Source organism: Pipistrellus hanaki (assembly GCF_964339955.1).
Source record: "Pipistrellus hanaki genome assembly, chromosome: 6".
Lineage (NCBI taxonomy): Eukaryota > Metazoa > Chordata > Mammalia > Chiroptera > Vespertilionidae > Pipistrellus > Pipistrellus hanaki.
In genome coordinates this window covers 31,764,118-31,788,531 of record NC_140508.1, presented here as the reverse complement: position 1 = coordinate 31,788,531, position 24,414 = coordinate 31,764,118, and the positions used below count along the sequence as shown (strand labels likewise).

The following is a 24,414-nucleotide window of genomic DNA, read 5'->3' as shown; positions in this document are numbered from 1 at the left end:
ACACACACAAAAAAAAAAAAACTGTAGCAAAATCTCTCATATCCTCATCCTTGTCTTGGTTCTTTTTCCAGAGACCATGCCTCACTCTGCCAGCCAAAGCCAAACCCCGTGCAAGAAGGCGCAGGGCCCTAAGACCTCCAGTTCTGCCAGTCGGACCATGCTGCCTGCCTCCAGTCACCTGCCTATATCTCGGCCTCCTGGCATAAGACCAGATTCTAGCCAACCTGGGCCTCAGACTCATCCTGGGAGGTCATCCTCTAGAAAGAGTGCTCAGAGACCTCCCCGCTGATAGCGGGGACTCAGAGGAGACCCATCCTGGGGCTGCACTCGAGTCCCACCAGCTCACGTGCCCAAATCGGTGTTTTCTCTCCTCTCACACACGTTCTCTCTCCTCTTATTGAATGTGGGGATTTTGATTCCTTAGTCTCAGGTCATGGCTTCATCTGCCCGTTAGGGGAGCTGAGCCTCCTGCCTCCCCATCATTGTCTTTCCCAGTATTTTGGTGCAGGCAGCTCTGGACCTTGCACTCATGGTGGCTTCCCTTGGCTCCGGGCTTTGGGAGAAGGGTGCAGGGCTGCAGCCACCATCATAGACTTTATTCCTGGCACCCATGTTGGGACACAGGTTTCTACCAGCTCCACCAACTGAGAGGGGGTGCACAGGGGCCATATCCTGACCATCACCTCTATACAAAGGTGAAATGGCTAGAATAATGAAACTAATAAAACTAAATGGGTCCAAGTCCAGCCATGGTGAGTGGGAAGATGATGACCCAGAACCTAATCTGAGGGGGAGCAGACACCATTAAGCGCCAGAAATGCACTGGAGCCTCCTGGCAGCAAGGCAGAGAGGGAGTAATATAGTCCTTTTTTATCTAATTGAAGGAAACGTAAGATTGCTCAGGGCAGAAAATCTTTCTCATGCACCAAATTATAAAAGGAATGTGATGGCCTGGTTATTGTATAGGAGAAGCTGAAGATGATCTCTGAGGAGTTTTGCAAAGGGTCATTGCAGAGCCTAGCCTTGGCCATCGTGTTCACGCAGGGGTGGGGAACCTTCTTTCTGCCCAGGGCCATTTGGGTATTTATAACACCATTTGAGGACCATACAAAACCATTAACTTTAAAATTAGTTTGCTATATTTGGTCAAACATTTCATTAATTTATCCCTAATGCCTTGACAGAGCCAGACCAAATGATTATGTGGGCCTTACATGGCCTGAAGGCTGGATGTTCTCCACCCTTGACTAGTGTCACGGGTTCTACGCAAAATGTCTCCAGGCAGCATAAGCCAGGAGGTCAGACCATTGAGACCAGCAAGGGCAAAGGCTCAGCACAGTCACAATCCAGGACTCTTCAATAGCCAGGTATCTTGCTGGCAGTTCCCTCCTTTCTTCTGCCTGGTGCCCCAAGACCCAGGTGAGCATGAGGCTTCGGGACCAAGGGACATTCTCACTCCATGTCTCTGCACGTCCTAGAAGTGGTCCTGTCTCTCAACCACCACCCAATCAAGTCCCCAGACATTCTCAGGAGAATCCCCACACCCTGCAAGTCAGTCAAAGTCCTGATGGAGATTTCATAAGCTATACAATTAAAACAATATCCAACTTCCTTCCCTTTCCCAGCCCAGCTCCAAAACTTCACATACAACCTGGGATGGAGTGAGAGAAATTATAAATTATTTCTCCCAAGTTCATCTCCAGGCAAAAGTAAGATATGGCTGATGCCCCATCTTTCTGGAACCAAGATCCAACACCCACCCCCCATCCAAAAATGTTGATGCATCATATCCCTTCTTCTGGAGAATACACTCCGGTTTCGAACTAACCTACCTGAGATCTCAACATAAGAATCAACAGAATCTAACCCTACCAATCAGGACTGCAAGACCCAGCATTGGCCACCACGCCGATACCTGGCCTTAAGTCATCCTGCCTGGGGATAATGCCAGCCCCCAGGGAAGGAAACAAGAGAGGCCTCAGTCATCACTCCTGGCAGTGACTACTGTCAGGCTTCTAATGGCTATCTATAATATACCTAAACACCCACCATAAACACAAATTATCCTCTTCTGGTGATGCATAATTGTATGTGAGGGAATACTTCCTTTCTATTGCTGCACAACAAACTGTCCCCAAAATTTAAGAGCTTAAATAAACATTTATTACCTCCTACAGTTAGTTTCCTGTGTATCAAGGATTTGGGAATGATAATAATGTTGTGATAACAATGTAGGGTTTCAGCTAGGTACTTGAATTATTGGGAGAATCACTTCATAAATTATAGAATTGTCTAACCACTATGCTGTACACCTGAAACTAATATAAAATAATACTGGATGTCAACTGTGATTCAAAAATAAAATACAAATAATTTGGGAGTGGCTTAACTGGGCAGCTATGGTGCTGGCTATTGCAGTCAAAATCTCGGGCAGGGCTGTAGCCATTGGAAGACTTGACTGGCGTTGGAAGACATGTTCACAAGATGGCGCGCACACGTGGCTGTTGGCAAGAGGCTCTGGTTCCTTGCTGCAATTAACAGGAAACTTTGATTACTCTCCACATGGACCTCCCCATAGGGCTGATGGGGTGTCCTCACAACGCAGCAGCAGCTGGTTTCCCCCAGAGCAAGTAATCTGAGAGAGCAAGGGGGAGCCACAATACCTCTGTAACCTAGTTTCAGAAGCTACATCATCAATTCTACTACTTTCTATGCATTAGAACTGAATCAGCAAGTCCAGCCCACACTCAAAGGAAAGATTAGGCTGCATCTCTTGAAGGGGATTGTTAACAAAGAATTTTTTAACATATTTTAACAGGATGTTTCCTAATTCAAATAGTTACAAGACCTCTACCAAGAAAACTCTAAAGGTTTTTTGAAAGACATCCATTAGAGGATTTGTTAATGGTGGCTCCTCAAGCAACAGGAAACTTCAGTAAGCTAGGGAGATGGGTAGAGGAAGAAGGCATAAGTAGGGTGTGGATGTGGTGTGGCTTTACAGGTAGGACATGTTATTAGAAAACATTCTATTATCATCTCTGTGTTCTCGGGTTTGAGCTTCCAGTTCATTCCATCTTAAAACTTCTCTATGCAGCCTGTCCATGAACCATCAAGCATGAAGACCATCTTTCTTCCTCCCATCCTTCTTTTCTTCCCTCTTTCCTTTCTCCCTCTCTTCCACCCCTTCCTTCTCTCTTTCGGTCACCTGAGAATGATTTGAATTTAGAAAGTCCACTTAAAAATTTACCCAGAGAATTATAACCAGTGTCTTAGTGACATTACCCTAGTTTGTCTGTGTATTCCTTGCTGGGGGAAAATGAAACAAACACTAAATTTTACCTTTCAGAAGCTATTTTTGCAGACAGACCCTTTCTTTCTAATTACATGCTCAATGTCCATAAAGACTCCATTGCACACAGAATCACATAAGTAGGAACACACGTTGGGCACCTGATTTTCCCATGACTTGCACATTCACAGAAACTGGGGAGAGATGCACCAGCCAGGGAGGGGACCTGGGCAGGGTACCAACAGCACCCACTACCCTGGTGATCCTCAATTCAGTAAAGTCATTTCAATATGCTCTGTAGCACCCCACCCAAAGCTGCGGCATCGAAATTCCTCAGGCTCTGGAAGGAACAGTAAGAAATAAACCTGCATGCATAAGGGAACATTTATTTCTCTTGATCTTGGTAGAAGTAGAGGAGAAAGGTCTCCTTTGAGAATTTATATTAACAAGGTAGTCCTCACAGCATCTAAATTCCCATACCAACTATGTGTTCCCAAAAACTCAAATGGAAAATTTTAAAGTTATTTTAGGTTCACTGTACCTCCAAGAAAGTGTGGGGGGAGGAGAGGGGAGGAGAAAGGCAAAGAAACAACAAAAATTATACCAAATAGAAAGCATACAAGAGGATTTAAAATACTAGTATATCAGGAATCAAAATAAATGCTGTCCAGCTGGTGCAGCTCAGCAGTTGAGCAGCTACCCAGGAACCAAGAGTTCACTGGTTCAATTCCCCATCACAGCACATGCCTGGGTTGCAGGCTTGATCCCCAGTAGAGGCCATGCAGGAAGCAACGGATTGATGACTTTCTCTCTCATCAATGTTTCTTTCTCCCTCCTCTCTCTCTAAAAATCAAATAAATGCTAATGTAATAAAACCTCCCAATAAAATACAAAGATTATCAAATGAATATTTTAAAATACCATGTATTGCTTTGAAGCAGAGTAATTCCTCCTTTGGAAAACTGCTGTTTGAACTAGTATGTTATTCTTAGACAGTCTCTTATTCTGTAGGTCAACTCTGTTATTTTTAGACTGTAAAATAACTTTTTTTTGCTTGAATAGAAAAGATAAACTTAATTGTCTGACCTTGCAAGCTAGCCATCTAACTGATACACTGATATTGATGCCAGGTGCCTGTATAGATGTTATTCAAGGTTATAGGTGTTTGTGTAGATATCTTACTCAAGTTTACAAGTTGTCTGTATAGATATGGCAGGTGCTTGCTAGATATGATGTATACTCAAAGTTACAAGCTGTCTACAAAAATAACTCACACAAAGAACTAGAAGGATATAAAAAGGAAATATTTCCTCCTGTGTTTGTTCAGAATTTGATAGAGGTAATCTGCTCTGAACCTTCACACAATAAAGATGACTCCTAATTGGCTCATTAGGGCATCTTGTCCCTTATCCCTTTTAGTTCCTAGGGAACAAAAACTGAAATACAATCTTTAAGGGCAAAATCACCAGGTACATGAGTACCAACCAACTTTGTAAACTGAGCTTGTTTTTGAGTGCTGAGGATTTCTATTGAAGACAGCTGTCTGCAGTACTATACCAGATAATTTATTCTGTAATGTAGTATTAGTTTGAAAAATGTAAATCTCATGGTTGGGGCACATGAAGTAAATACAGCATACAGATATCTCCATCACCAAATCATATCTGGAATAAGGGCCATATCAACCCAACCTCCAATTTCTGTTGGTGATTCAACCAGTTGACACATGTAAAACTAAGTGCCAAGCATTATGCTAAGTGATCAATAAATAGCAAATATTATCACAGGTGTGGATAAGATCAAATATCCTCAGACACAGGTTATGAACACAAACAGCATCAACTGAACAAAACTTTTATCATATAACTCTTTTTTTATATATTTTTATTGTTGATAGTATTACAGTATCTCCCATTCCCCCTCCCCCTTTATATCCTATAATTCTAATCAACTCTGAGCTTCAGAAGCTATAGCCAAAAAAAAAGGAACACTGTGCTAGATGGTCTTCCTTCAATGCCTTTCATTCTTCTGTGTCCATGGAAATGATGTTGCGGCCCAGCCAGTGTGGCTCAGCGGCTGAACCAGGAGGTCACAGTTCCATTGGGTCATGCCAGGAGACAGCCAATCAATGATTCTCTCTCATCATTGATGTTTCTCTCTCTCTCTCTCTCTCTCTCTCTCTCTCTCTCTCTCTCTCTCTCTCTCTCTCTCCCTGAAATCAATAAAAATATATTTTTAAAAATCAACGTTGCATATATGGGTAACTCATTATCAAAGACTCTTGCAGGGTTTCTTTTCACTTTTGAAAAAAGGGCAAGCGAATTGCTAGAAGCCTTTTAACTGTCTCATTCACAGAATGTGTAAACGGCCGCCATCTTTTGGCTATTTTGTGCAATTTCCTTTCTTGAAGGATTTTATTTATTTATTTGTTTGTTTGTTTTTAGAGAGAAAACATTGACTTGTTCCACTTTTTTATGCATTCATTGGTTGACTCTTTTTTAATATATATTTATTGATTTTTTACAGAGAGGAAGGGAGAGGGACAGAAAGTTAGAAACATTGATGAGAGAGAAACATCAATCAGCTGCCTCCTACACACCCCCCACTGGGAATGTGCCCGAAACCAAAGTACATGCCCTTGACCAGAATTGAATCCAGGACCCGTTAGTCCGCAGGCCGACACTCTATCCCCTGAGTCAAACCGGTTTCAGCAATTAGTTGACTCTTGTATGTGCCCTGACCAGGGATTAAACCCAAAACCTTGGCCTATCAGGACAATGCTCTAACCAATTGAGCAACCAGGCCTGAAACTAGTCACTGGAATTTAAGCAGTCATCCTCAGTTTACCCCAAGGATAGTTCTGAGAAATGCACTTGAGGCAATTTTGTCATTGTGAGAACATTATAGAGTGTACTTAACACAAACCTAGATGGTATAACTTCCTACACACCTAGGCTATATGGTATACCACTATCATATATGTTAGTCCTCGTGTGGCACATGACTATAGCACATTCCATTTCCATAGGTCCCCATTAGCATTGCCCATTGTTCAAATTTATACCAAATGACACAGTGAGCCACAGACTTGGCCAGTGCTTGGCAAACTTATTATTCAACAGAGCCAAATATCAACAGTACAATGATTGAAATTTCTTTTGAGAGTCAAATTTTTTTAACTTAAATTTCTTCTAATGCCACTTCTTCAAAATAGACTCGCCCAGGCTGTGGTATTTTGTGGAAGAGCCACCCTCAAGGGGCCAAAAGCTGCACGTGGCTTGAGAGCCGCGGTTTGCCGACCACGGGACTAGGCTACGTGAAAGAGTTATGGATGCTACAGTGTATGATCCTTCCCCATGGGTACACAGTCCTATCTGCACAGAGAAAGAAAAGGACCCAGGTGCCTTGTGGCTTTACAGCTGGAGTCTGGAGCATGCCTGGAAACACACAGCTCCCCCTCAGGCCTGTGGCCCATGAAGGACATTTTCCCAGCTGGAACATCACCTCCAAATTAATCTCCAACCAAACACTGTTTAGTGAAGAGTGAGAGACTCATCAGATTAAGCAATCCATCCGGCCTTCATTTAAGGCTTGCTTTAGATTTTACATGCTGGATCCTTCAGTCTTTCTCCTACTACTGACCAGCATAACTCTTACACTTCTAGCAGGTTCTTTTCTTGTTTCTGGCATTTGCTTCTACTCTCTTTCCTTCATCTCTTAACAATCTACACATTCTTCTAATGCTTAAAACTCCTCTGGCCATAGAGTCTTCCTCAGGAGCACTGGCCTCCACCACCACCACCACCACATTACCTTCTGCTCTGCCTCCCATACTACTCATTTCAGCACTTTGTTATATTCATTCTTCCAGGATTATAAAGTCTCTGAAGTCAGAGGCCAAGGGTTATTTTTATTTTTCTCCGAGATGTCTGCATTACTCTCTTAATTAAGATCTCTATTCCAATGTCACCTCTTCGCTGAGGGCCTCTATAGAACAATGCAATATTCCTTAACATTTATCAACATATTTATTTGATTTTTCATCTCCCCATAGACTGTAAACTCCAGATGATACTGACTTGGTTTGCTTACTACTGTATCCATGCAACTAGAAATACCTGGCATGCAATAGGCATTTGAACTGGTGAATTGGCCCTCCCAAATGTGGATGGGCATCATCTGATCCTTTGGGTGCCAGAAATACACAGAAGGCAGAGGAAATATAAATTAGTTCTCTCTCTGCTTGAGCGGAGACATTCATCTCCTCCTCTTCCCCTTGCACATCGGTGCTCCTGGTCCTCATGCTTTGACTCAGAGGCAGGTTTATTTATCCCAAATATGTTAGCTTTCAGCTAAGTAACTCTCAGTCTAATCCACAGAAGTTATACATATTTGTGTGTGTGCATATGTATTTCTATATGTACACATATACTATGTATATGTTTACAAGGGCAGTGGTCGGCAAACTGCGGCTCGAGAGCCACATGCGGCTCTTTGGCCCCTTGAGTGTGGCTCTTCCACAAAATACCACGAGTGGCTGCGCATGTACAGTGCGATGGAAACTTCGTGGCCCATGCGCAGAAGTCGGTTTTGGCTCTCACAAGAAATTTCAATCGTAGTACTGTTGATATTTGGCTCTGTTGACTGAGTTTGCCAACCACTGTACTAGGGTATACATATTTGTATACAGATGTATGCTTAGCTGAGACAAGTTCTACAAACCAACACCCCTTCCCTTGCTCTATGTGACGTATTACTATTTCCTATTCTCTTTCATCCTTTCTTTTCAATGCTGGTCAAGAATGTCTAAACCCTGCAATCCATTAATGGATTCTGACTTCTTTGAAAGCCCCTACTTTAGCAGATAAGCACCTGTAACTCCAGGAATATTTAGGATTAACTATAGAAAGAATGAAGTAAAACAAAGTCTTAGCATTAATATTCTTCATTACATTTTGAAACCATCTATTTGATTTGGTATTTATAACATTTGAGAGAATTTAATATTATAATTTTGCAATTCTATTTTAAAATGTGAAATAACTGATTTAGACCCATGATTTTAAGTGGATATATGTAACAGAATTTAATCTTTTCAAACAATATTAAGATTTTAATATTTACCAGCCATATAGTTTAATATACATGGCTTCAACAGTGAGCCCAGGCCCAGTGGTTGAACTTAAACCTATGAACCAGATCAGGGCTCGGTCCCCAGTAAGGGCATGCAAGAGGCAGCAGATCAATGATTCTCATCATTAATGTTTTATATCTCTCTCCCTCTCCCTTCCTCTCTGAAATCATATATATATATTTTTTAATTAATTTTTTTTTTTTACAGAAAGGAAGAGAGGGAGAGTTAGAAACATCAATGAAAGAGAATCATCAATCAGCTGCCTCCTGCACAACCTCCCACTGGGGATGTGCCCACAACCAAGGCACACGCCCTTGATTGGAATCAAACCTGGGATCTTTCAGTCTGCAGGAGAAAGCTCTATCCACTGAGCCAAACTGTTTTTTTGGCTATATATATATTTTTTAATGTGGTAACTGGGGGGATGGAGGGGCGCGAGGGAAGTGAACTCAGTAATTGGATTTTGTCAAGTAACTTAATTGCTTAAGAAAATAAAATATATTAACTTTATAAATGTACTTCTGTATGGGAATTTAAAAAAAAAAAAAAAAAAACCTTTAGGAAAAAAAAAAAAAAAAACCTTTAGGAAAAAAAAAAAAAAAAAACACCTTTAGCCCTAGCTGGTTTCATCATTTGTTTCTCTCTCCCTCTCTGAAATATACGTTTTTTTTAAGTTTAAAAACAAACAAATCTCTTTAACCCGGTGGGCGTGGCTCAGTGGTTGAGCTAATGAACCAGGAAGGAGGTCCGGGTTAGAGTCCTCTGGTTTGATTTTTCGGTTGGGGCTCCGTGCTGGGATTCCGGCTCTGGGGCGTGCAGGAGGCAATCGATCAATGATTCTCTCTCGTCATTGGTGTTTCTATCTCTCTCTCTCCCTCTCCCTTACTCTATGCAATCAATAAAAAATAATTTGAAAAAAACTTAAGGGCCCTTCAACGGGGCAAAGCAACTCATGTTCGAGCAAAAGGAAGTGTGTTCTGCTCAAAAGGAACAAGAACCAACCTAGAAAAAGGTGGGATCGCCTTTCTTTTCTACTTCATCGCCTGCCATCCTCATTTAAAAAAAAACAAAACAAAATACTATTTAAAAGCATAAAACCAGCCACCAGAAGTTTCCTTAGGGTCTGCGCCAGAATGCCCAGGCCCCGCTTCCGCTCCGGTGAAGAGCGGGAGCGCGGCCCGCGGGCCTCCCAGGAGGGTCGGCCCTCAGAGGGAGGCACGGATGAGGGGATCCAGAAGGTGTGGGGCGCAGGGAGGTGTCTGGGGCCCGAGGCCACCTGCGCTGCGGACGGCGAGCTCGGCATCCGTTTCCTGTGCCGGGCCTCCAGTCCTGGCTTCCCCTAGCTCTGCGGCCCGCCGTTTATATGATGAGAACAGGAGGGCCTGGGCTATCAGCCAGAAAAGCGTTTTCAAAACCTTTTTTACAGCCCACAAGGCTCGGCGCAGGCCCATGCTGGCGGCCCAGGCCCATGCGGGCGCTGCGGCAGAGGCCGGAAAAGCCACCCGCCGGCACTCGCGCCACCCCCGCGCCCGGCGGGAGATACCACACGGCGCACCCCTCCGGGAGCCCGGAAAGGTATCGTCCCCGACCTCTGATTGGCCAGCGGGGGCCGGAGGCGGGGCTTCCGGAGCCTGGTTCCGCGCGCCAGAGCCCGCACGCCGCATTGCGAGCCGGGCCAGGAGCGGGCGCCATGGTGAGGAGTGGTTGTGGTGTGCGAGCCGGGTGGACGCCGCGGTTCGGGCCTGGGTTCGGGCCCGAGCCTTGGCCGGAGCTTGGGCCTGCCGTGGGGGTGGGTCCGGGTGGACGCGATGGCCGCATTGGCGCTGACGTCCGGCTTCCTCTCCAGGTGCTGCTGCACGTGCTGTTCGAGCACGCGGTCGGCTACACGCTGCTGGCGCTGAAGGAGGTGGAGGAGATCAGCCTGCTGCAGCCGCAGGTGGGTGCGAGCGGTGGGCTCTCGGGCCGCCACGACCCCAGCATGCACCGCGCGCTCCCACGTGGCCGACCGCGCGCGATGGGGTAGGAGCCGAGCCGGAAAGCTCCTTTGCCGAGGATCCTGATCTGCCTCCGTGATTAGAATCGCCTTAGGATCATTTAGAATTCTCCCACCCTGAGCCGACGAAGAAGTAACGAGATTTAGGGTCCATGATAGGTTCGTTCCCTTAAGCGTTCAGTCGGCTGTTAGGCCTGACCAGGGCTGAGAGCCGCCGCTTTACTGCGCCCTACAGGCAGGAGCGAAGGAAGGAAGACACTTAGCCTTTCTCCCCTCCTTCCTTTCCCCCAGGTGGAGGAGTGCGTGCTCAATCTGGGCAAGTTCCACAACATCGTTCGTCTCGTGGCCTTTGGTCCCTTTGCCTCATCCCAGGTTGCCTTGGAAAATGTCAATGCTGTGTCTGAAGGTGAGTAAGCTACCTCCGGGGAGTTCAGGAAGATAAGCCAACATATAGGCCCCGCCATTGTCTAGTTTCTTTTCCTAGGGAGCTTGTGATAGTATTTGCCTTTCCTCGGCTAAATTGTTCAAAATCTGATAGGTTCTGGGTAGTATTTGGTGTGTACAGGATGTAATTTAGAGTAGTCTTTTTAAAAAAAAAAAAAAAACATTTTTCCGATTTTTACAGAGAGGAAGGGAGAGGGATAGAGAGCCAGAAACATCGATCAGCCACCCCCTGCACCCCCCCCACCCCCCCACACACACACACACACTGGGGATGTGCCTGCATCGACGGTACATGCCCTTGACCAGAACCAAACCTGAGACCCTTCAGTCCACATGTCAACGCCCCATCCACTGAGCCAAACCGGCTACGACTAGAGTAGTCTTAACGGAGCTCAATATCCGGTGGGGGGAGGGAGGAGTATGGTAGGCTAGATGTTATATTTAAAGCACATTGCCCAGCTTGCCATCTTAGACCTTTGGTTCCAGAAGGCAGATTGAGAACTAAATATTTTCATGGTGCTTCGGAGTATGTCTTAAGCTTTCAGTTATGCATTTCACACTTGTACCGTTGTACCTGAGTTCTGTACCTCCCGTGGTTAATGCAGGCTTTGCAGTGATGACTTGAATCTGTCAATCCCCTGAGTGCAATCACTGATGTCTCTATGCTTCTGAGCAAAGCCAAAAGCGGGAGGGATATAGGCAAACCATCCCAGCATGCTCTGCTGGACTAGTGGTCTGTCAATCAACAGTTGAAGTGACAGGATCCCTTTTGTGATTTAAGCCGTCCGTTAGTGGGAGCTCTGGTTTTTTTGCCCTGAGGTATTGTTCATGAGGACCTCCGCCTGTTCTTGGAAACTTACCTGCCAACCAAAAAGAAGAAAGTACTCCTGGGGGTTGGGGACCCCAAGATTGGTGCTGCTATACAAGAGGAGTTAGGGTACAGCTGCCAGACTGGAGGTGTGATAGCTGAGATTCTTCGAGGTGAGACCGTCCATTAACTTTTATGCCATTCTTAATTGAGGGGGGGGGGGTCTGGAAACAGGGTGCCTAGGGTTGCTTCTGGGTAGCTGTCCTGCTTGGCTGTTTCCTGTGGGTGCAGGAGCTAGCTCAGCCTTCCCTTGCTCATAGTCTTGCCCTCCTCTAGGAGTTCGTCTGCACTTCCACAACCTGGTGAAGGGCCTGACTGATGTGTCTGCTTGTAAAGCCCAGCTGGGGTTGGGACACAGCTATTCTCGGGCCAAAGTTAAGTTTAATGTGAACCGGGTGGACAATATGATTATACAGTCCATTAGCCTCCTGGACCAGCTGGATAAGGACATCAATACCTTCTCCATGCGTGTCAGGTAAGGGGAGGAATGGCCTAGCTCATTTTGGATCCTGAAATGGACTGGCTTCTGTGGGGTGGGGCTGGGCCTCCTGGTGCTTACCACAGGCTGTGTGCTTACACTGACTGTACAGAAATAGGAGGCAGAGTAAACCTACCCCATATACACCTCAGCTCAGGCTCTTTGTCTGGTCTGAATTGTGAATGGGGAGACATTGAATCAAGGAGGTTTGGGATCTGTCTTGTTTAAACAACTTCTGGGCAAGGAGTAGTTGGTGGCTATAGGTTTATTTGATATGTGGCAGTTTGGCCAGGGAGTGATTTTTGCTCTTTGCAGGGAGTGGTATGGGTATCACTTTCCTGAGCTGGTGAAGATAATCAATGACAATGCTACATACTGTCGCGTCGCTCAGTTCATTGGAAACCGAAAGGAGCTGAATGAAGAAAAGTTGGAGGAGCTGGAGGAACTAACAATGGATGGGGCCAAGGCTAAGGCTATTCTGGACGCCTCACGGTCCTCTATGGGTCAGTACAGAACCTGGCAGCCAAAGTAAGGTATGGGACTGACTATCTGGCCCTTACGTTCCTCCTTGGTGTCCTTCAGGCATGGACATATCAGCCATTGACTTGATAAACATTGAAAGCTTCTCCAGTCGTGTGGTGTCTTTGTCAGAGTACCGCCAGAGTCTGCATACTTACCTGCGATCCAAGATGAGCCAAGTGGCCCCCAGCCTGTCAGCCCTAATTGGGGAAGCAGTGAGTCATGGGGAACAAAAATGGGGGGATAAGGAATGTTACGGTTATATGTCCACACTGCTCTGTTTCTTGATCCACCATGTTTTCCCCGTGACTTGATGGGCAATGGGCAGAGGTAAGGCGGGATTATGCAGCTGGCAGGTTGGCATATCCAGCGTCTGTGACTAATTCCTTGACTCCTCCAGGTAGGCGCACGTCTCATTGCTCATGCTGGCAGCCTCACCAACCTGGCCAAGTATCCAGCATCCACAGTGCAGATCCTTGGGGCTGAGAAGGCCCTGTTCAGGTACCAGTGAGGGCACCTGCCCACACTCAGGTGCCACTTCTGGTGTCCACTACTTGTTTGGGGAATCACAGTGATGGCTGACCAGGGCATCCTGACCTATACAGGCCTCTGGTGTGGGGGTGATGGCCTGTCCTGGTGTCTGAGTGATTCCCAGGGCCCAGCAAAGGGACCGAGTTTCCAGGTCAGCGACATTGGGTGCCTTCTGCCTTGGGAGCCATGGGTTAGACCCACCCCAGCCTAAGGCTCACTCTGGAGATGGAGGGAAAGGGGAGGGGAGGAGCTGCCTGGCTAATAGGGTTGAAATTTCCAGTTGTAAAGTCTCCACTGAATGTTATTCTCCCAGAGCCCTGAAGACAAGGGGTAACACCCCAAAATATGGACTCATTTTCCACTCCACCTTCATTGGCCGAGCAGCTGCCAAGAACAAAGGCCGCATCTCCCGATACCTGGCAAACAAATGCAGTATTGCCTCGCGAATTGATTGCTTCTCTGGTATGGTTGAGGGAGTGGCATTTGTGAAGAGGGGGCTGGGAGGGTGTGGGGGAAATACCTTAGCTTCTACAATGATGGTAACATTTTTCGTCAACAGCAGTTCACCTAGTGAGTGTTGATACTTTGGGTCTGAGTGAAGCTGAGGGTAGAGGAAATGCGGGGGGTGAGTGTAGTTTGACCCGGTAGGAGCTGACAGGCTCTGTTTACCCACACACACACACCCAGAGGTACCCACAAATGTATTTGGGGAGAAGCTTCGAGAACAAGTGGAAGAGCGGCTATCCTTCTATGAGACTGGCGTGATTCCACGAAAGAATCTGGAGGTCATGAAGGAGGCAATGGTACAGGTCAGTTGGGGCTTTGCAGGTGGGGCTTGGCACAGCTAGCTGTTGGAAGTGATGAACTGTCTTGGCCTGACCTTGTAGAGTGGAGGCAAAAAACTGATTTAATGAGCCTGATCCAATGAAGCCAGGAGGGAAACCTCTGTCTGGTCAGAGGTCTTCAGAGCCTTTCAGCACTTTCCTTTGGCCAGGCAGAGGAAGCGGCTGCTGAGATTACTAGGAAGCTGGAGAAACAGGAGAAGAAACGCTTGAAGAAGGAAAAGAAACGGCTGGCTGCAATCACCCTTGCATCTCCAGAAAACAGCAGCAGTACACAAGAGGAGTGTGAGGTCAGTAAGTAGGCAGAGCCTGAGTGAAAATCCTGAGTTGTAGGATTTTCAACTGTAGAACAAAGGATGTGACCTCAAAGTCATAGTCTTGAGTCCAGGCCTTTGAACTGAAACAAGGACTTGAAACCTCTAAAACTGCCTCTTGATTCTATAGGAAGGAGATAGGTGCTGAGAGAACTTGAACAAGAGCCCAGAGAGTTGGTTGTAGCACACTGGTTCCCTGGGCAAGTGTGTTCTGTCCTCGGCTGCCTGCCAGGAGTCCTCAACTGGGGGTAGTGTGCATTCCTGCTGTTTGTTCTTGGTTTCGGCTGTGTGTCTTCCCTGGGATTTTCATAGCGCCCAGTTTGCCAAACAGTATCTCAGGGTCCCCTATGGAACTAGGCATGGTGGCTTCATTGTGACCAACATGGTGGGGTTTTCTCTTATGGGCTTAAATAATTCTCTCTTCACCTTTAAGTGGGAGTCACCTTTGGGGTGGATTTCCACCAGTTTTTCTGCCCTGTTTAATTGCTGGAACTTGAATGGGGTGGGGGCTGGAAGTGTTGATACAGTGAGGGACACCATTTCATGCCCATTTCCCCCCTTAGGAACTAAATGAAAAACCTAAAAAGAAGAAAAAGCAAAAGCTCCAGGAGAATGGAACAGAAGACCCACCTGTTTCTTCACCCAAACCCAAGAAACGGAAATCTTTGCCCACGGAGGAGTTAGTTAATAATGATCTTGAGACAGCTACCAATGGAAATCTTCCCAAGAGGAAGAAATCTTTAACCAAACCAGAACCCGTTAGTGAACCCGAAGAGGCAGCAAACAGGAGTGTTCTCAAGAAAAAGAGGAAACTCTCCTTGAAGGAGGAACCTCTCAGCAGTGGACCTGAAGAGGCTGTTAGCAATAAGAGCTCAAAGAAAAAGAAAAAGCTAAAACTGGCCCAGGAGGATTAGAATGGACAGTACCCTGGTGGGGTATAACCACCAAGTTACCCACCCCCTAAGTCCCAATAAAAGAAAATCACATAGAGTTCATTCGTCATGTTTTATTTGACACCTTTACTTGGGTGTGGTTGGGACAGGGCATCAATGACAGCCTCAGTGAAGTCTCGGCAGGTGGCATAGCCACCCATGTCAGGAGTTCGAACCTGTGGGGGAGAATTGTCATCACCCCTGTGACCTGGGCCCACCCCTACCCTCCCCCCATTAGTTTCCCTCAGGAAGCCAGCCCCAGGATAACCTAGGCTCTGCCCAGGTGATTATGGTCTAGGTTTAAGGGCTCTTCTCTGGTCCACTGTGCGGAAGGGAGATGTAGGTAGAATGGTCCTCGTGAGGTTGAAGGGAATAAGGGGGCTCTAGCCCCCATAGGGGTGCAGGTGGCCGATGACGGACTGGATGAAGTCGGTTGTGGTGCTGTAGCCGCCCATGTCTCGTGTCCGCACCTACAGCCACCACCGGCAATAGCCGTGGGAAAGAAGAGAAGAGAGCCCATGAAGCGGGGTAGGGCACTGTGATGGAAATGGGAGTCCAAGATGGGATAACAGCCAGAAAGAAGACAAGGCAGCAGATGCAAGAAAGTTGCTAGGATTGCAAGAACATGGACTTGTCCACTCAGGTCTTCTGAGGGCCAGAGTCACTATTAAAGCGATACTGCAGCCTGGACAGAATGGATGGGAGGCTGAGCCGGAGAGAAGATAGGAAATGTAGACTGGAGACAGGATGAGATGCCCTGGAGACAAGTAGAAGGAAGAAAATGGCAGGGGGATGCAAACGAGGATGGGCTTCCAGGGTGGAGGTGATGACACCCTTGCCTCATCCTGCCTGCTACCTCCCTCTGCTCCATCCCCATCCGCTCCCCCTAGATAAGAGAGCTACAAATTCAGCATTAAGATGCCCAGTACACATGGCCAGAGTGGCTCAGTTGATTGAGCACTGTCCTGTGTACCAAAAGGTTGCCAGTTTGATTCCCAATCAGGGCACATACCTGGGTTGCAGATTTGATCCCCGGCTGGGGCAAGTAAGAAGGGTAATCGATCTTTCAGCATGTCCTCGGGTGAGGATTAAAAAATAATAAAAGTTGTCCATAAAAGAGCCAATGGATGGAGCAGGAAAGGGAATAGCAGATGGGAACTGAAAGGCAAAAGAGATCTAGAGCAATGGTCGCCAACCTTTCAGATCTCACGGACCACCAGTGGTCCGCAGACACCGGTTGGTGACCACTGATCTAGAGGATGAAACAGCTAAGAGAGGAGAAGTGAAGAGCAGCCCTGAGAGGGAAGGGCAAGATCAGAGAGCAGATGTTCTGGGGACCTATAGGGAAAGGAGACCCCAATTCAGGTTACCTAGAGAGTAGTTCTGAGGCCTTGAACCCCACAGCCTTTCTAAACTCACCTTGCCAACTTTGATCACCTTCTTCACTGCATCTGCAATCATGTTGGAGTGATATTCTAGACTGTCAATGTAGAGAGGAACAATTTGAGATTTCCCCCCTCATCAGGCCCCAATTTCACCATCTGTGCTCCCTCTCACCACCTGCCCTCCTCCAGCCCACCACAACCTACTTGAGGTGTCGTAGCATGTTGGAAGCTGACAGAAGCATGGCTGTGGGATTGGCTATATTTCTGCCCACTGCCTGGGCAAATGGATGCCGGGCACCCTGCGAAAAGAAGGGCAGGCCAGAGTCACTGGGAGCAGACATTCTGCAGAAACTAAGATCAAGGAGAAGAGGTTAGGCCAGGTACACTGAGAGGAGGCATGGGATGAAACGATCAGGAGGAACCTGAGGTCAGAGAAGGGCACACAGAACTAGAGGAGGTGACCTCACTCACCATCTCAAAGACTGCATACTCTGCACTGTAGCTCTCACCAGGTACCACACCAGCTCCCCCAACCAAACCAGCAGCCAGATTGTCAATAATGTTCCCATAGAGATTGGGCATCACCAGCACATCAAACTGGTAAGGATTCTGCACCAGCTGGAAGGGAGAAATGTGGGCATGGAGAAGAGAAGCAAATTCCACTGCCTGCCTCCCTCTGCACTGAGAGTGTGTACACACAAGGAGAGCCTTACCTGCATGCAACAGTTGTCTATGATCATTGTCTCAAACTTGATTTTGGGGTACAGTTCAGCAATTTCCTCACAGCAGTGCAGAAACAACCCATCCCCAAGTTTCCTATGGGCAAAGGGAACAGATTCAGCCAAGAGAGTGCAGGGGTCTACCTTCCCAGGAACCTACCCCACGCAAAGCCATGTCCCTCACATGATGTTCGCCTTGTGAACAGCCGTGACCTTATTCCGCCCCTTCTTAGTGGCATAGTCAAAGGCGAATTTTGCAATTCGTTGAGATTTGGTTCGAGTGACAATCTTCAAGCACTCAATCACACCCTTTGCACTCTGGGCAGGAAGAGAGAAATAGCTGAGTGATACTGGAAAGAAAGGAAGAGCTATGCCTCTCCTACCTTCACCCCTGCGCTCCCCAATTTCTAGGACCTCACCTCATGTTCCAGAGAGCTGTATTCCCCTTCTGTCTGCTCTCGAATGATCACCAGGTCTAGATTGTTGTGTCGAGTCTTGTACCCAGAAAGTGACTTCACATGGACTACATTGGCAAACAAGTCCAACTTACGCCTGGGGGTGGGACAGGGCCATCAACACTGTGCCTGGTGCCCTAGAATCCCTCTGACCCATTGGCCCACCATACTTACCTCAGTCGCATATCATAGGAGGTTAGATCCCCCTTATACTCCATCGGGGTGTGGATCTTTCCTGCACAAACAAAGGTGCAGGGGTGGGGAAATGTCAGGCACAAGCCACACCCAAGGAAACTCAGATCACTGTCCAGTCCCCTCAGTGACAGAATGCAACCCAGACTCCCATCTCCCGCTCCCGATCATGACCCTTAAACTTCTCTGGAGGGATGGGGCAAAGGAAAATAATGCAGAAACATTTTGTCTAACACTTTTATTTTTAGTCACATGTATGTTGAAACCTCAAAGTGACGTAAGAGGACAGAATATTTTTTCATGTTATCAAAGAACCTGGGCTTAATATGTTGAGAAACAATGCCAAGGGATCTGTGACCTTTCTTGATGTTTCTGTGTCTACCTATTTGACATTTTCTCAACCAACAATTATTGAGCATGGACTATGTGTAAGAAAGGTGCTAGGTATATCAACCAAAAGCACAACACATACCTGCTGCCCCCAAGGGGCAAACAATAGTGAGGAAGACAGATAATATAAAGGATATGGTTTTTTAAAACCATGAGAGAAGCCCTAGACAGTTTGGCTCAGTGGAGAGAGTGCCGGCCTTCGGACTGAAGGGTTCCAGGTTCGATGCCAGTCAAGGGCACATGCTTGGGTCACAGGCTCGATCCCCCAGTAGGGGGCGTGTAGGAAGCAGCAGAACAATGACTCTCATCATTGATGTTTCTATCTCTCTCTTTCTCTCCCTCTCCCTTCCTTTCTTAAATCAATTTTTTTTTAAAGTATATTTTAAAGTAAATAAATAAACAACATGGGAAAGGACCTTAATGACATACATAGAAACACAGAAGTTCACTGCGGTAATATCAGAAAATATCACGGAATGACTGGCACTTCAGCCAGACCTTAGGTAAAGTGAGTGTAGTAGATTGAACTGTAACCCCCAAAATGATATGTCTATACCTCAACCTATAAATGTGACCTTATTTAAGAAAGTGTTAGGAAAAAAAAGAAAAAGAAAAGAAATAGTGTTTGCAGATATAATTAAGAATCTTGAGATGAAATCAATCTGGATTAGGGTGGGCCCAAAATCCAATGACAAGCCCTTAAACAAACAAAAAAAAAAGAGTAGAAATAGATACACAGACACAGAGAGGAAAAAGCCAGATGAAGACAGAAGCAGAGACCGGAGTGATGCATCTACAAGCCAAGGAACACCAAGAGCTGGAAGAGCCGAGGACGATTTCTCCCTTAAGCTTTCAGAGAGCCCTGCCAAGACTTTAACTTTGGAATTCTGACCTCCAGAACTGTGAAAGAATAAAATTTGTTATTTTAAGCCACCAGTTGTGCAACAATTGGTTATGACAGTCCTGGGAGACCAATACAGTGAGTGAGGAGGATTCTGACATGTAGCATCAGAACATTCTGGGCAGAAGGAACAGCATAAATCAAGGTAGTACATACATCTGGACACTAACACAGCCTAGTCCATAGCACAGAATAATTGCTGTGGAAATGAAGGCAGAAAAGCTGAGAGTCACTGTATAAAGAACTCACTGTCCTATGCTAAGGCTGGGCCTGGCAAAGTCATGCTGCTCTTCCCAAGAGAAGAGATGCAGAAAATGGACTGCAAGGGCAGAACTGAAAACCAAAAAATCAAATGAGGAGATCCAAGGAGGGAAGCGGAGAGAAGACAGAAAAGAGGTGGCCAGAGTAGCATTCTAAAATCACAATTAACAAGACAACGATTCACGGTGTAGCCCCATGACAGACGCTGAATTCCTGTGGGAAGAGCTCACATGATCTCTCAACTCCTGTGTTCCAGCTGGAAGGAACCAACAATGGTCAGGAACCGATGGGAGCTCAGGGAGAGTTCATGTAGTCATATGTGTCGAGGGAAGCTGAATGAATATATTTTTTTCCATTTGATTTTAAATGACACGTAGAAGAGGGCACACATACCAATGAGGGCCACCTTGTTCTCCTTCATGGAAGTCAGAACTTGCTCCAGCTTCTCCTCAGAAGCCATGTTCTGCACCTCGCTCAGATAATGCTCCTCAAACTCCACTGGGACACTGGCAGCCTTCAGAGGCAGGTCCCAAAAATGACAGGGTCAGGATCAAATACGTTCTTTCCAAACCGCCTCCCACCCCCTCGTCCCTGCCGCAGATTCCCCCGGGCAACTCGCCTTGAACACCTCCTTGACGGCATGCATCAGTTCGGGCCCCACGCCGTCTCCCGGCACCATGGTCACAGGAAAGGCGCCCTCCACCTTCACGTCCTCGGCCTGCGAGCGGGGCCATCAGAGATGGTGGGAGAGTAGGAGCAGGAGCCCGGGAGAGGGGAGGAGGGCTGGGGAGCCGGGGAGGAGGGCTGGGGAGCCGGGGAAGAGGGCTGGGGAGCCGGGGAGGAGGGCTGGGGAGCCGGGGAGGAGGGCTGGGGAGCCGGGGAAGAGGGCTGGGGAGCCGGGGAGGAGGGCTGGGGAGCCGGGGAGGAGGGCTGGGGAGCCGGGGAGGAGGGCTGGGGAGCCGGGGAGGAGGGCTGGGGAGCCGGGGAGGGGGCGGAAGGGGGCCTTGCGCTTACCTGGCCCCGCGAGGCGGAGCGCGAAACGGCCGAAGTAGCCAGGCCCCTCCATGCCCCCGGGCTCGGGGCGGCGACCAGCGCCTGCGGAGGGACACAGCCTGTGAGTGAGGTCGGCCCGGGCCCTCGCCCGGAACGCTACCTGTGATCCGGTAAAACCGCGCCGACCCCCGCCCGGCCGCCCGCCCGGCCTGGCCCGCTCCCCGCCTCACTCGGGTCAGCCAGCGGACACTGCTGAGAGCCGCCATCTTCTTCGCCGGAAGTCGCGAGGGAAGTGACGCGACAGCCTGAGCGGCTCGGCACCCTGACTTCCGGTCAGTCCCGGGGCCCTGGAGGGCGCGCAGTTCCTCCCGCCGGCTCCCGCACCTGCTCGTCTTTCCCTTCCGTCTTCTTCTGCTTACCCCCTCGCAGGAGACGGGCGGAACACACAGCTGCTTTCTTTATTGCCTTTTTTCCCCAGCCGCTGTATTTAATTTATATTGAAACGTCAGCATAACGTGAAAGGATAATGTCAGATTTGATGTTTAACGGGGACCTGAATGGGATGCCGCGGGGAGACAGGCGGCTGTGGGCAGGGGAAAGGGCCTGATGAAGGGCGCTGATTGACTCCAGCGGAGGAGATGACTGTTCGGTAGGAGGTCAGACCTGAGCGGCGGCGGGGAGGCCTGCCCCGGGGTCCACGAAGGAAAACAAGGGGGCCCTCCTTGGTCTGTGTGCCTCCGGAGCAGGGGTCGGCCCAGCATTGCCTTCGGACCCCTCTCCCTACGGGCGGCCCAGCAGACCGCCAGCAGGCAGGTTCGGAGCCAGCGGTCGTTGGCGTGAGCCCAGAAGAAAATGACATGACCTCAAAGCCACTGTGACCTTTCTAGGGCCCCGGGCTAATTACAATGAAATTTGCATTTGGTTTTGACCCCGCCCTCTGGGTTGTAGATATTCTAGATAAGGGCATGCCCAGAAGAAAGATAGTTTCTGTTAATCTCCCCTGAATGCTTGTGAAAGGCCTCACCCAGAAAACCCCCCTATCAAGCCCGGAAATTCGGAGCTTCTCTTGCATTCTCTCACTCTGTCCCTAAGGAGCAGGCGCATGCCATTCCTTTTCCCCTTTCCTTCCTCCACAGGCAGTACCCTCCAATCTCTGAGGGGCCCCATGAGACTTGCAAGCAGAGGAGAAACCGATAGCTACAGCTCCTCCCAGACTAACCCCCTGGACCTGTCTCCAAGGCCCCTTTTCTCTGACTTCCCAGTGAGCTAAAGCAGCCTAGCCATTGCTGGCTCCCATGCCCTCTCGACTGGCCTGCTTCTCCTTTGGAATGTATCTTCCATAAACCCCATTTTGCTTTGCTTTTATTTTTGTTGACCTTAAAATCTTTTCTTGCCTCGATGGAAAGAACCAAAGTCCCAGCCAATAACCCCAATCGGTAACAAGACCGTCACTGAAGGACATTGTGTCCTCCCCGTGAGCTTGGTGAGTTCACTGATGAGTTCACTGATGCTGCCTGAGAATGGGGAAAGTTAGAACCCTTGAAAAGTGCCTTAACCAATCTTTTGGGTTAGGGAGGATGTTTAAACCATCTTAATTGTTCCTTCTAGCTCTTATAGAGCATATGTAAGTGTTCAGTGTGAGGATGGGTGAATTGAATGTCAGTTTTCTAGGCTTACACAACTGAAGTATGTGCCCTTATCCGAAATCATCCCCAAAACCCTTTGGCCACAGGCTGATGCTCTGACTACTGACTCAAACCAGCCAGGACGGTATACTACTCTTTTTGATCAGCTTACACATATTTAAGTCATTTGCATCTGATATCTTTTTTTTTTTTTTTTTTAGATATATTTATATTGATTTTTTACAGAGAGGAAGGGAGAGGGATAGAGAGTTAGAAACATCCATCAGCGGCCTCCTGCACACCTCCTACTGGAGATGTGTCCACAACCGAGGTACATGCCCTTGACCGGAATCAAACCCGGGACCCTTCAGTCTGCAGGCCTACCGTTCTATCCACTGAGCCAAACCGGTTAGGGCTGCATCTGTGATCTTAAAAGAGTTTTCAGTTCTCTTTTCTTTGTTTCTTCTGCTATCACCCAGTTTGGGCATTAGGACTGAGACACAAGGCTTTTTAAAAAGAGACAGGCATAACATAGAAGTGGACATGTGGTAGGAACTATTGGGAGAGGCAGTTGGCTGTGGTCCCTGAGTGTCCCTGTGCATTCTTGCTGGCTGTGCCAAGAATGCAAGGTCCTAACTACTCTTTGCCCACACTATTTCTCAGACTTGTATTTGCAGTGAGCGACCTGGAGGGATGAGGTAGTATCTCCCTCTAGGACTCAGAACAAGCTCACTCATTCCCTGCTATAAAAGAGGTGAGTTCTCCAAACTCCATGTTCCTCAGATGCAACACAAACCCAGCATCTCCTGGGCCCTCCACGTTGCCCAAGTGTGAGGGAAGGAAGCCAATGTGAATATTATGCTGTGTTGCTTGCTGTGCCATGAGTAATAAAGTCCTTTGTTTCTGACCCAGGAGTCCCCTCTTGCTTGGCCAGCATCCATGAAATAGTAAGACTGGTTGTTATTAACTGATCAGCAGGGGAAACTCAAATGCCAGGCCCTGACTGTGGCAGCGAGGATGGGATGTGACAGAGACATGGCTTTCTGGAAGAGGAAGGCCAACCCTGGGGACCAGATCAGAGGTTATGAAAAGACCCCCTCACATAGGTTAGTGAATCTTCCAGATGGTGGGTGGCAGGCCGCGGGTGACTGGAGGGAAGGTCTCACACCGTCCTACCCGTTAATGAGGCCAAGCAGTGGGAAGCAGACGGAAACAAGCCACCTGAGCGGTGCTGTGCTCCTGCTCACTCCTCCATGCCGCAGGTGGAAGGGCTGCGAGGACGAAGGGGCAGCAAGCCTCACGGCCCCACACCAAAGGCAGTAGGGATGTGGCTTCTGAATCAAAAGGTCCTGAAAGCTGAAATAAAATGGCATGTCCAGGGTGTCTGAAATAGAGCTTCAGGTGAACCAAAACACTACCAGTTTATTTGGTTGAGCCCAACAAGTGGCCATTCAAACCCAAAGTGAACAAAAGCCTTGCTCACTTGCACAGACCTTTCTCGCCTTCTGTGCTCCTCCATCTACACACACACACACACACACACACACACACACACACGCTACTCTGCCCTCAGCAGCTTTGAAGAAAAAGTGGGTATGCTGGGCACTTCCATAGAGGTAACGGCCACAAATGTCTATAACTCCGTAGAACCCAAGCACTCATGTTACCACCTTACCCAGTCCTGTTGTTGGATGCAGGCAGAGGTGGCTGAAGGTTCCAAGAAATGCAGTGGGAGTGGCCATGGTCCTGGGCTTGGGGGGCGGGAGGGGAGTGGCCATGGTCTTGTACTGAAGCTGGAGGCACAGGGGAGAATGCAGTGGTGTACCAGTCCTGCAGCCAGAGGCCTAGAGAAAGGAAAAGCCCCCCAGCTGCCCCACCCCCATGGGTTAGCCTCCCCCACACCCTGCTCTCCCCTCTGGAGCAGCGTGCTCTGAAGCTGTTGCCATGGCTCCTGATCCGCACACACTAAGCTCCTTGGTTTGTTTTCCCATAAGGTACAAGGAAATCCCCCAATTTCAACTGATGGGCTTTAAGCAACGTTTTCATTGGGGAAAGGAAATTAAAGTGGCCCTGTGTGGAGGTCCTTTGGGCCAGTTCAGTGTATTGTACTGTCATTGGGGCTGCCACTGCTGAAAGTATAACTGGTGTT

General features: G+C 48.0%; 3 protein-coding genes across 5 annotated transcripts in view; 2 read left to right on the top strand and 1 right to left on the bottom strand.

The window, feature by feature from the left end:
• The window catches only part of TMC2 (transmembrane channel like 2), a gene marked incomplete at both ends in the record, with an annotated part of 43,203 nt that extends 42,914 nt beyond the window's left edge, over positions 1 to 289 (top strand). The window contains one exon of the mRNA XM_084888413.1: positions 72 to 289. Coding sequence (XP_084744539.1) covers positions 72 to 289 — 218 coding nt within the window. The remainder of the gene's footprint in view (positions 1 to 71) is intronic.
• A 9,740-nt stretch (positions 290 to 10,029) lies between these two features.
• On the top strand, positions 10,030 to 15,402 carry NOP56 (NOP56 ribonucleoprotein). Its single transcript, XM_084889034.1, has 12 exons — positions 10,030 to 10,116; positions 10,270 to 10,359; positions 10,708 to 10,822; positions 11,680 to 11,841; positions 12,005 to 12,203; positions 12,522 to 12,709; positions 12,789 to 12,940; positions 13,126 to 13,226; positions 13,570 to 13,718; positions 13,944 to 14,065; positions 14,251 to 14,388; positions 14,976 to 15,402. The coding sequence occupies exons 1-12, from the start codon at positions 10,114 to 10,116 to the stop codon at positions 15,324 to 15,326; spliced, it is 1,770 nt and encodes a 589-aa protein (XP_084745160.1). The 5' UTR covers positions 10,030 to 10,113; the 3' UTR covers positions 15,327 to 15,402.
• A 1-nt stretch (position 15,403) lies between these two features.
• Positions 15,404 to 21,002, bottom strand: IDH3B (isocitrate dehydrogenase (NAD(+)) 3 non-catalytic subunit beta). 3 transcript variants are annotated; one of them, XR_014795431.1, is made up of 13 exons: positions 20,871 to 21,002; positions 20,662 to 20,742; positions 20,267 to 20,365; positions 20,041 to 20,161; positions 18,078 to 18,138; positions 17,868 to 18,000; positions 17,633 to 17,766; positions 17,443 to 17,545; positions 17,201 to 17,347; positions 16,934 to 17,028; positions 16,764 to 16,824; positions 15,613 to 15,814; positions 15,404 to 15,520 (listed from the first exon to the last, which is right to left on the bottom strand). XR_014795431.1 is itself a non-coding variant. In XM_084889036.1 (12 exons), exons 1-12 carry the CDS (start codon positions 20,904 to 20,906, stop codon positions 15,728 to 15,730), a joined length of 1,158 nt encoding a protein of 385 aa, XP_084745162.1. In that variant the 5' UTR covers positions 20,907 to 21,002; the 3' UTR covers positions 15,404 to 15,727. The 3 variants fall into 3 exon arrangements, 2 of the variants coding, with proteins under 2 accessions (XP_084745162.1, XP_084745161.1); XM_084889036.1 differs by having other exon boundaries at positions 15,404 to 15,814; XM_084889035.1 differs by lacking the exon at positions 15,613 to 15,814.
• Between the last annotated feature and the right edge of the window lie 3,412 nt (positions 21,003 to 24,414).